At 30.6% G+C, this 12243-nt stretch overlaps 4 protein-coding genes across 4 annotated transcripts; 1 reads left to right on the forward strand and 3 right to left on the reverse strand.

The window, feature by feature from the left end:
- Positions 1-497: 497 nt before the first annotated feature.
- On the reverse strand, positions 498-2633 carry cgd3_4150 (cutinase negative acting protein, putative; the record flags this gene model as incomplete). Its single annotated transcript, XM_001388094.1, has 1 exon — positions 498-2633. A coding segment is annotated over one exon (2136 nt), but the record flags the coding sequence as incomplete, so codon positions are not given.
- A 560-nt stretch (positions 2634-3193) lies between these two features.
- Positions 3194-4186, forward strand: cgd3_4160 (conserved hypothetical protein; the record flags this gene model as incomplete). Its single annotated transcript, XM_626959.1, has 1 exon — positions 3194-4186. One exon carries the CDS (start codon positions 3194-3196, stop codon positions 4184-4186), a length of 993 nt encoding a protein of 330 aa, XP_626959.1.
- Positions 4187-4339: 153 nt separating this feature from the next.
- On the reverse strand, positions 4340-8209 carry cgd3_4170 (secreted insulinase like peptidase; the record flags this gene model as incomplete). Its single annotated transcript, XM_626960.1, has 1 exon — positions 4340-8209. The coding sequence occupies one exon, from the start codon at positions 8207-8209 to the stop codon at positions 4340-4342; it is 3870 nt and encodes a 1289-aa protein (XP_626960.1).
- A 351-nt stretch (positions 8210-8560) lies between these two features.
- On the reverse strand, positions 8561-12208 carry cgd3_4180 (secreted insulinase like peptidase; the record flags this gene model as incomplete). The annotated part of the gene is made up of 1 exon (XM_626961.1): positions 8561-12208. A coding segment is annotated over one exon (3648 nt), but the record flags the coding sequence as incomplete, so codon positions are not given.
- Between the last annotated feature and the right edge of the window lie 35 nt (positions 12209-12243).

Consider the following 12243-nt stretch of genomic DNA (forward strand, 5'->3'; position numbering starts at 1 on the left):
ATTATTTTTTTCAGCAAATACTTGGAGACATCTTTAATATAAATAGTTAATTTTTAACTATATTAAAAACCTTTTATTACCTTGTGGTCATCAGGCGCCAATGCACGATACTTTAACCTTGGGGTGACGCCAACGTCTTAATTTAATTTAATGGTTTGTTTTGGTAATAAAGCGATGAATAGTTAAAATGCATCGCAATTGTGTTGATCCCACACTAAATTTCGTTAAAGAATTGGTTAAAACCATTCATAAAATCATCCCAAGATGAAAGATTAGCATGATCCTTTAACTAACGAATGAATGCAATAATAAATTTGTGCAATTTTAAGAATTAGATTCTTTAAATATACAAAAATTTCAAGTTGAACTAATAATTAAAATAAAATCCTAAAACTAGTGTATCCTTTGTTTTAATATAGAATCCTTTGATATAGCTAATTACCTAATTATTAGACATTTCATTGATTAAAAACCTAATGATACAATATAAAATTCATTTAGTCACTATCATCAAATGTGGTACTTGTGCCCTGGAAGGTTGTAGATGAGTTATTCTTTGCAGGCCTGTTATTAGCACCGCCACGTCCTCCACCTGACCCTGCACCTCTTCCACCACCACCATTCTTTCCTAAGGCAATTTCAATAGTTACCTCTCTTCCATTCATTGAAGTACCTGATAACTTGAGAGCATTTTGAATTTGTTCATCATTTTCAAATTCAACCATAGCGAAGCCTCTCATTTTTCCAGTATCAGAATATCTAGGAATAGAGACTCTTTTGACTACACCACAACCATTGAAAAATGATTTAACTGATTCATCATCGCTTGAAAAAGGAATGTTTCTAACGATGACTGAAGGACCATATCCTCCGCTTGATAGACTTCCTGGTTGAGGCTTGTCTGCTGACATGTTAATCCTTAACATTCTACCTTTATATTCTGTTTGATTCCATTGGATTGCTGACTTGGCTCCTTCTTCTTGTTCGAAAGTAATAAAAGCGCATCCCTTATCAGAAAGAACTGATACTCTTTCAATAGATCCGCATTCTTCAAACAGACCTCTAATCTCCTCCTCAGTGCAAGAATATGGAAGGTTGCCACAATATACTTCTCTAGAGTCTTTGTTATTTGTATTCTGTCTCTTTCTTGGTTGACTGTTATCATCATTTCCTTGATAAGAACGCTTTGGAGTATCATTCTTTGTAATTTTGTTTTCCTTGTTATTGTTTAGCTCGCTTTCTGCTTTTCTCTTACTCTTATTCATTTCAACTTCTGATTCTGATGAAGAATTTGATGATTTCACAGATTTCGATACTTTTTTGGCTTTTTCATTATCGCTTTCAGAGTCTGATGAGCTGGATGAATCAGAAGAAGAGCTATCAGACATTGCTTTCTTTGCCGTAGTTGATGCTGCTGCTTTGGTATTCTTCTTTGGTTTCTCGTCTTCTGAAGATGAAGAATCAGAAGAGCTTGAAGAATCTGAAGAACTATTTGATATGTTCTTCTTCATTGGTGTTGCTGCTTTAGCATTCTTCTTTGGTTGTTCATCTTCAGAAGAAGAGTCTGAATCAGAAGATGAAGATGAAGAGGAGCTATTTGAAATATTCTTCTTCATTGGTGTTGCTGCTTTAGAATTCTTCTTTGGTTGTTCGTCCTCAGAAGATGAGGAAGAGTCTGAAGATGAGGAAGAGGAAGAGCTATCAGACATTGCTTTCTTTGCTGGAGTCGATGCTGCTGCTTTAGAATTCTTCTTTGGTTGTTCATCCTCAGAAGATGAAGAAGAGTCTGATGATGAAGAACTATCAGACATTGCTTTCTTTGCTGGAATCGATGCTGCTGCTTTGGTATTCTTCTTTGGTTGTTCGTCCTCAGAAGATGAAGAAGAGTCTGATGATGAGGAAGAGCTATCAGACACTGCCTTTTTTGCAGAAGCTTGTGTTGTTACCTTAATATTCTTCTTTGGTTGTTCGTCCTCAGAAGATGAGGAAGAGTCTGATGATGAAGAACTATCAGACATTGCTTTCTTTGCTGGAGTTGGAATTACTGCCTTAGTATTCTTCTTTGATTTCTCATCCTCTGAAGATGAAGAATCAGAAGAGCTTGAAGAATCTGAGGAACTATTTGATATGTTCTTCTTCATTGGTGTTGCTGCTTTAGCATTCTTCTTTGGTTGTTCATCTTCAGAAGAAGAGTCTGAATCAGAAGATGAAGATGATGAAGAGCTGTTTGAGATACTCTTCTTCATCGGTGCTGCTGCTTTGGCATTCTTCTTTGGTTGTTCATCTTCAGAAGAAGAATCTGAGTCAGAAGATGAAGATGAGCTATTTGAGATGTTCTTCTTCACTGGTGCTGCTGCTTTGGTATTCTTCTTTGGTTGTTCATCCTCAGAAGATGAGGAAGAGTCTGATGATGAAGAACTATCAGACATTGCTTTCTTTGCTGGAGTTGGAATTACTGCCTTAGTATTCTTCTTTGATTTCTCATCCTCTGAAGATGAAGAAGAACCTGAAGAAGAATCAGTAGAAGATTCTGGAATCTTAGTATTATTCATTTCAGACTTCTTAGAACCCTTTTTATTATCGTTACTCTTATTCTTAATACTTGTTAGCTTCTTTTCAGCCTTCTTTACCATTACAAAGCTAGAAGTATCAGAATCATCACTTGAAGTATCTGTTGAGTTTTCAACAATTTTTGTTTCAATTGGTTTTTTGGCGATTTTAACTGATTTTGATTTCTAAAAATAATTAATTAGATAAATGAAACTGTATTATATAAAGATGATTGACTTACCGACATGGTGATAGTACACTAAAGTTTAAATATTAATATTATTTTTTTGTTTTAATCAATATTGTCAAGCCTGACACTATTTTTAGTCTTTTTTGACTTTATTTTTTTTTTTTTATCGGCCATTAAATATATTATCTCACCCTAAAGACAGTACGAGACGGATACATTGCCGGTATATTTTTTTTTTAAATTATTAAAATATTTTTGAAACCTTAAATATAAAATTTTAGATTTATGTAAATTTTGACATTTGGCGAACTTAATTTTAAATTAATGAACTTTTTATTATCAAAAAAAATTTTAAATTAAAGGACTATATATTCTAGTTTCTTACATATACTGTAATTAGCTTTAATATACTAGAAAGAAAATCATATAAGAATACAATATTGGAATTGAAAAATGAGTAAAATAAAGACAAATATTAAGGAGAAATCTGAAAAAAAGAAGGAAAAACGATCTAAGGAGGTTGAAAAAAACTCTAAAAAGAAAGTATCAGAAATTTTAAATGAGCCAGTAAATATTGAAAAGACTCTTGAAAAAAAGAAAAAATCCAAGTCAAAACAATTAGATGAAAATCATGAAGAAAAAAATATTTGTAGTGACAAACAGGCTAAAGAAGAGGATCTGAAGGTGAAAAAAAAATCTAAAGGATCAAAAAAGGCGAAGAAAATTAAAAGCGGATGTTGGACAACTGATATGATAAATGAAAGCATTCAAAATTTGGAAAGTATGTTAAATGATGAATCTGGAAAATTATCAAAATCCAAAAAGCGAAGAATAATAATGAGACTCTCAAAACTAAAAAAGGGTCTTAGAGGAGAAGTTGAAATTGGAGGACAAATCCAAAAAAGTATTAAAACAATTAAGAGGGAAATGAAACAAAAAAGTATGAATTCAAGTATATCACTTAGGAAAAATTCAAATGTAGTTTGTTTATGTTGTAGAAAGAAAGGTCATCAGATGTCTGATTGTAGGTATTATAAACAAACAAATGAAGAAGCTGAAAATGGAGATAATGAAATAAATAGTATTAGTGAAAGAAATGCATCAGGAAAAGAAGTATTTAAATGCTTTTTATGCGGAGAATTAGGACATACTCTTAAAGACTGTAAAAAACCAAGAAACGATAACTCTGTATTACCATTTGCTAGCTGTTTTAGATGTGGGAAAACTGGACATATAGTCGCTTTTTGTCCAAATAACGAAACAGGATCTATATATCCAAGAGGAGGAAGCTGTAATATATGTGGGTCAGTTAAACATCTAGCTAGAAACTGTGATCAACAAATATCAAAAACTAACAAAAACAAGAAATCTATTGAAGGTAAAAATAAAGAAAAGATGAATATTGGAATGGATGATCCAGATTTAATGTGGAATGAAGCAATGTAATGAATAAGTGAATTATTGCTTTAAGATATTAGAAGAAAGAATTGATTAAAATTAAATAACTTAGATACAATTTAATTAGATTCTAGAATGATTAATTAACTTAGTTAAATTCTATATATATAAAAATTCTTGCTGATTTTAATTTGATTTTGATTAAAACTCTTGGGATAAAATATTTCGTGAGATAGCAATTGGTAATTTGTATATACTTAGGTTATCTTGATTAAGCAAATCATCTGTGCTGTTAAGCATTGTAAAGCCTCTAGGGACGTACTTATCAATTCTGTAGGCTCTATTAGATGCTTTGGACTGTATTGCAATCATAATTTGAGGTGCTTTGTTTAAAAACTTAATAGATTTAATAAATCTATCATATGAAAAATTCTCCAAAGTATGGATAACTTTTTCAATCCATTGGAATGGAAAATCAGTACCTTCAATAAATGTAAAGAATAAATTTGAAAAAAGCTCAATTTTATTAGGAAGATTTTTGAATTTATTAATACAGTCCCTCTTAACTTTGTAGAAGAAGCTCTTATCAATAATGAATGGTGTCTCGAAAATCTCTTTTATAAATACAATAAGAAACTCAGAAAGACTTACTATATCTTTCGAGTAAGATTCGACTTGGACGACTGAAAAAGTAAGAGTAGAGTAATAAGATGTAGAAAAGACTACAACTGAATAGTTTTTGTTTGAAATCTTCTTTAAAAATTTACTAGCCAGATCTGACAGTATAATACTTAAGAGAGTTACTAATGAAATAGTGAAAGGTGTCTTTGTTCCTATAAATAAGGCCAATGATGAAATTGACTTTTCTTCATCAATACTCGAGTATTCAAATCTATAACTTTTCCAAAGTCTAATAGGAAGGGTAGTCAAATCCAAAACCTCATAACTGTTAAAGTAATTTTCTCCTGCATGATAAATAGGAACAAGCATATTCTTAATAGAGTATTCTTTAGATTCTTTCCTAAAAGCATTTTTAAGAAGCTCATGATCCACTATTTCTGCATTATACTCATTAACTGACAAAGAAATAATACCTGAAATTATGATATTTCTTCCAAGACAATCCAGAAATTCATTAACAACTAATCCAGCTTCAAAAGGATCAATATTGTTCATAAATAAACCCTCAACTTGTCCTTGCTTTGCAAAAAATTCACTTAGCTCTATAATATCCCGATAACTTATGTATTTGAGCTCATTTAATCTATCAAAAGGAGATAATGACTGATTTTCTGTGACAGATCGTAAAATTGTCAAAGATTTTATGATTGACGGAGTAAAGTAAACATATTGATATAAATATCTATTTACATGTTTGAATGCATCCTCAAATTGTTCAAGTGTGAAATATTTGTTTGGATGACTAAGATGTTTTGCAAATATTCTCAAAAACTTAGGAAGAACATCATGGAATCCTTTTAGGTGGATTTCAAACCCATTTGGGAGACCATTATAAGTGTAATCGTTGAAACTTGAAATCTTAAATTCATTCCTCGCAATTCTAAAGTCATATATTTCATCCTCAAGAGAATTATTTAATAAAACACAAAGGATTTCAATTGCCACTACTAGTCTTGGTAGTACTTTTAGTACTTTTGGATGTCTTCCTATTTTTGAATTGATATTTGGGGTTAGAATCCTGATTAAAATTGAAACCTCGGGGTAGGATTGTTTAACTGAATTCTTATAATAGAAGTAGACTATGTTCGAGTAAAAGTCAAAACGCTTAATATTCGCTTCATTTGATTCTTGTTCTATATTCTCACCAACAATATTCTTAAGCATATCATTGCTATGCGTAGTCTCAATATCGGTCAAATTTTGGTAAATGCTTTTTGCAAGCTCTGAATTATTGTAGAGCTTATTTATTAATGCTCCTTTCTGATTTAAATCTGAATAATGACTTGCATCACTTTCATACCAAAAATTATATTTATTAATAATATCATTTTCCATAGAATTGAAACTTCTTATGTTTTTATTCATGAATCTTTTAATACTCAGTATTAAAGGTTGAGGAACTATTTTTGTATCTTCATCACTTGGTCTTAAAGATAAGTCAAAAGGAGTGTATGGGTTAAGAGTAGAAATATCCAAATTATAAGTACTTTTAATTGCAGAAAGTGATAAATTGTAGATATCTTCAAAGAATTCGCTGGGAAATCGATTAACACAATAATCTGTGAGTAGATTCTTTGATTTGTAAACCATGTTACATTCAACAAAAGAATTTTCCTTGTTAATTTCATCAGACTCTTGATCAGAGTTTCCTTTGCCTATATCTTTTTTAATACTAGTATCTTCAGTCTGGAGTTCCTTCTGGAAAATAAATGTTAAAATTTTTATCAAGTATTGCTTAATTGTATTGTAAACCCATAGAATAATTTGAGTTACATCTCTTTTATTATTTTTAGGAGATTCAATACCAGCTGGGGTAACATTAGAGTTTAGTACATTAAATCCTCTAGAATAAAAGCTTGATCTAAATACTTTATGGCTACCTGTAATTTTTTTAATTAATAATACAGGTGTAAAAAAGAATATAGAAACTTGATCAATTTTTATTGAGCTAATAAAAGCTTTAATAAATGAAATATCAACAATTTCCATAACTTCATCTGCATATATAATTTCCTGAGGTTTAATTCTGTATTTGCTAGCTTTGTAAACTATATTATATGCAAGGTCTCTAGTAAATTCGGTCTCTCTATAATTGAAAATAATATCTGCTACATTTTTCGCCTCTTCTACAATTCTTTCTGATACTGGCAATTCAATGATATACTTTACTGCTGATATGACTGCTTTAACTAAATTCCACGAATGTCTTAATTGACTATTGTAGAGATCTATTGATATATCCAATGTTGAAAACCCTTCATAATTTACTACTCCTACCTTAATTGGGTTAGAAATTCCAATAGACTTTAAGTATTTGCGTAATATTCCCTTATAATTTCCATCTAAAAGATATTTAATATACATAGTAGGGATCCTTTTCCAATTAACAACTTGTATTTCAATTGGAAATCGGAGGTTGATTGTGTTAATCCCAGTTTTTTTAAATCTCCGTATAGTCACAATGTTCTTTGAGATTCTAATGAAAGGGTTTACAATATATTTATAGCTATCATCAATTCTCACTATATTAAAACCGTTACTTTTAATATGAGCAAAGTTTTGAATTACATATTTTTCCAATTTGTCAAGAGGTTCTCTTCCAACTATAGCAAGTTTCATGTTATTAGGTGAATAGAATTTTGAGAAATAGTGACGAACTTTTTCATAGATCTCTCCTTCTGATAGATGTGGGTTATTTAATAGAGTATTTTTATTTCCATAATAGAATGTGTCAAATTTAGCATTTAAGCCAATTATTTCTCTTTCTATTTCTCTTTTTGCCCAGAACTCATTTCTTTTCATTCTATTTAACTGGCTAAATATTGTTAGCATTGCTTTGTTAATAGTATCATTATTCAACAAAGGACTATGGAAATAGCTACTAAATCTGAATATGCTTTCACTAAGGTATTCAGTGCCTATTGTAAATGAATATACTGTAGATTTTTCATGAAGGTCCAAATACATTCTTCCATTCAACAGCTTTATAAAGTTATGGAACTCATTTATATTTGGATATTGATAAGAAGCCAGCAAAAGGCTATATTGTACTAAATTTGACAATCCAATAATTTTTGGAGGGTCGTAAAGAAACCCGACATCAACTAAAATTGCAACTTCAGACTTTTCTGCATCTTCTTTGCTTACTAAAAAAGCCTTCAAACCATTTTTCAATTTAATATAGCGATATTTTGCTTTATCAACTCTGGATTTTATAAATTTATCGTCATCAATAACTGATTTAATGTGTGGGCTCTTAGAATCGTAATTATGAGCCTGGCTTGAAAATGAAAAGCTTTTCACACAGTTTTCAGAATTATAGTAATTAAAGTTTAATGACAATAAATAAACCAATCCAAAAAGAAATAGAAACTTCAAACTAATGAACATTTTATTTCTTTATTTTTCATTGATTTATATGGGTTCATGCACCCTTTTTTCCCACAGTTTTTTTTTCCTTCACACGTGATAATTTTTTTAAAAATTATACGGTACCGGTAAATATATAAATGCCGGTATCGTGATTATAAGAAAAAATGTCAAATTTAATAATTTCATATATGAGAAAAAGTTATTGAGAGAAATTCAACAGGCATAAACAAATTTTTTCAAAAGTAATTATAAATAAATATTTTGAGCTTTACTCTAGCGAAAACCTAAATTCGCAAATTTAAGTACTTGATATCTCTACCAGTCGTGCTAGATATATTAAAGTAGTGATAAGCGTCGTTCATTAGTATTTTATGCATCAATCAATCTAATAGGGATCCTAATAAACTTGCAAACACCAGAACTAGTTACCTGGTCTAAGTCTTTAATACTAACAAATCCTGAGGGAATATAATTTTGTAGCTCTTCCCATTTCAAATTTTCTAAATCTTGTTGAGTTGCAATCAAGAACTTTTGCGAACTTAGAATTAAATTAAATGTATCAATAAATGTTTGAAAATCCAATTTTTTCAAAGATGGCTTTATCTCTCGTAAAACATTAAATATGCTTATCCTGGAAGTTATTTTAAATAATAGTCTTGATTCGTAAGACCCAAGCTCAGACCCTAAATCTTCATTCAAAAGTATTTTATTCTTTGCTTGGTCAAATATCTCTTTTCGAATATTTGTAATAAAAGTGATAAGATTATAAAAAATATCTAAAACCTTTTCAGAGAGGACTGAAACATTGTCTAGCCCTGATAATTTAATAGCCAGTCCAATATGTAAAGCTTCATTAACATTTGGGAAAAATTCAATTTCTGCTCCAGATAAAGAAAGCTTTTCATTGAAAATGGTAAAAATATATTCAAATACGATTTGGAATGCAACTGATTGTGAATTAAAGTATGAAAATGGAACATATAATAGTGAATTTGAGTTCAAAGAATTATTTAAGCTTATTTTATTTAAATAATAATAGTTTGTGGTAATTCGACAACAAAGAGGATCAATAACTTTCCAAGTTTGAATGGAGCTTTTAATGGGGCTAAGTTTCGAAGAAACTTGATTGTTCTTGCCACTTTTATTACGTATTCCTGACGTGAATTGATTCAATATTGTATAAGCCTGAACTGGATTTGCGTTTCCAAGCAATGCGCCTTCCAATGATCCATTATTACATAATAGTAAGGACAGTTCCAAAATTTGTTCAAGAGTAATTGAACTGTAATCGCTTTCCAAAGATAAAATCGATGTTTTCTGCTCTTCAAAAATTGATTTCAAGAATAACCGAGATACTTCGCTCAAACTTCGATGAATATTCTCAGATTTGACTTTGTTTTGAATAGCTTGTTTAATCTCTTCAAACTTTTCCTGAGAAATGATTCTGTTCAAATGAAGGATTTTTTTAGATAATGATCTAATAGCTAAAAAAATTGAACCTAAGAATCCTTTGATTTTGATTTCAACTCCAAAAGGAACTCCACCAAGTTCTGATTTCAGGATACTTGAAATCAAAAAGACTCCTTCAATGCTTTGCATTTGATTAATTATATCTCCAGCTGAATAATTAATACAAGCAACTAAAACTTCAAGTGATAAAATTAGATCTTTGATGGATTTAGTATGTACCAAATCAATAATAGGTCTGTTTAAAACACTTTTATTGTTTTCAAGCTTTTTTGGTTCTGGAAGCATTATTCTAAGGAAGAATGTTGCAGAAGGAGCCTGGTAATTTATGTTATTGAAAAAAATAAAGCTGCTATATACTGGATAATTAATATTGTCTTTAATCTTTTTATGAAGACTTTTAAACTTTGGTGAACTTTCTGTTGATAAGTAATCTAAAACTGCATTTTTTAGAATTGTAGGTGTGTATATTCGATAGCTTGCACTGCTTGAAAAATTTAGTAAGGGAGTGTTACCCAGAAGTTTGTTTCTTTTCCTGATTCTGAACTCAATAGACTTTGCACGAATCTGGCTAACTGCAGAATTTACTTGGGTGAAAAATTCGGCAGAGATCTTTTCTACAATGTACTTATTATTGAATATTGGGCAAGTTCTAAACTCAATATCCTTGTCTTTAGAACTGATCAATTTTGAACTTGGATTGGTCTCAATCCTCTTCTCTTGTTCCTGTGCCTGTTCTTGTTTCTGTACCTGTACCTGTTCTTGTTCTTGCTCCTGTCCCTGTTCCCGTTCCTGTTCTTGTTCCTGTTCCTGCTCTTGATCCTGCATAAAATTAAGTTCATGTTCTTGTTTTAAATATGAATCTTTCTCAATTTGAGAATCATCGTTATCCTGGCCTTTGCTTGCCAATAAGGGATTATTATTCCTATTCGGAATTATAGGGTTATTATTTATAGGAGTATTTACATTCAATTCTGGAATAATACCCTGGTCTTTATTCAATATACCAAAATTACCTTTATGAAAATCCGTGAGTTTTACAAAAACGAGCAAATTTTCTATAGAAATTTTATTCAAAAATGCAGAAATCTCTTCAAAGCTTGAATCCCTTATAAGATTTCCAGCAATAAGAACCTCCTCGGGAGAGCATCCCTTAATATCAAAAGAATCAATAATCTGTTTAGATATCTGCCTTGGAGAAACATCAAAATAGTAATCGAACTTGTATTTGAGTATCTGCTTGATCTCAGCAAGAATCTCTTGATTTACGGGAGAAGATTTAATATGTTCTAAAGCAATAAAAGTTGTCTGAATAATTGATTTAATCTTATCAATTCCTTTAGACGTAAGTAAAAACCTGATTTCAAAACTTGAAAATGAGTACCTGTGAGAATTGGTTACTGCATCCATCTTTGAGATCCATCCTTTTTTTATAAGAAAATTGCTCAAACTCTTCTCAGAATTATCTTTGAGTAAATATTCTAAATAGGAACTTGGAGAAGAATCCCAAAGAACTTCCTGATAATCTATGGGAAACTCGAGAATTAGCTCATTAATAGAATGAGCTTTAACATAAATAGCGTTTCCAACTACTCCAAGGTGAGGATGGCGAACTATTTTTGCTAAGTCAAATGGAAGTGGATTGGAAATATTCAAATTCTTAACCAAAGAAAAGTTTAAAACTACTTCATTTGACAATTTAGCTATAGTATGCTTACTGGCTACGACTAGAGTCATAATACTAGAGCTGTACTGTTGATAATAGAAATTCTTTACTTGTTCAAGTAAGTTAATCTCTGAAATCTCTCTAGCTTCTTTAATTGATTTATCAGTAAGAACATTTAATCTCTTAAATATATGGTCATCCAAAGAAATGTCTCTTATAACACATTGAAACAAAAACTCACTATTATTCAGTAAGCTCTCAAATGTACCAGAATATTCTTTAGTCTTGGCAAAAAATAATTTCTCAGGAAATGAAGGATTCCTAATCATGTCGCTCAATCTGTCCAAAACTGTTGAAATATATTGACTTCCAACCTTTATAGTAAATACTGAATTTCTCTCATAAACTTCCATGTCTATTTCTCCATTAATTGAAATAATAAAGTTACAAAAATTGGAATGATCGAAAAACCGATAGGTTCCTAAACAAAGTGATTCTTGTACCAAACTTACAAGACCTGGAAGATCCTCAGGGTCCATAACAGATCCAACTCCAACAGAGAGAGTAATTATTGAATATTCAAAGTTATTATTTGATACAAGAAACACTGACATCTGATTCTGAAGTTTCATGAATTTATATGTAGAACCATCTATCTTTGATTTTATAAATGATGAGCTCTCTACCTCGCTTACTGTCCTCCCTAGTTTTGTTATTATAGGCTTCGCCAAACATGAGCTAAACCTTGAGATAACATCAAGTTTTTTTCCATTCTTAAATTTCTTCGCCGAAAATGCTAACACAATTTGAGTAAACAACCAAAAAATATGCAATAGCCTCATTCTTATTAGTAATAAACTGTTGTAAAGCTGGCTGTTCTTATACTATTTTAATCTACCTGTAAATTTATTCCAACTTT

Source organism: Cryptosporidium parvum, chromosome 3, assembly GCF_000165345.1.
Source record: "Cryptosporidium parvum Iowa II chromosome 3, whole genome shotgun sequence".
Lineage (NCBI taxonomy): Eukaryota > Apicomplexa > Conoidasida > Eucoccidiorida > Cryptosporidiidae > Cryptosporidium > Cryptosporidium parvum.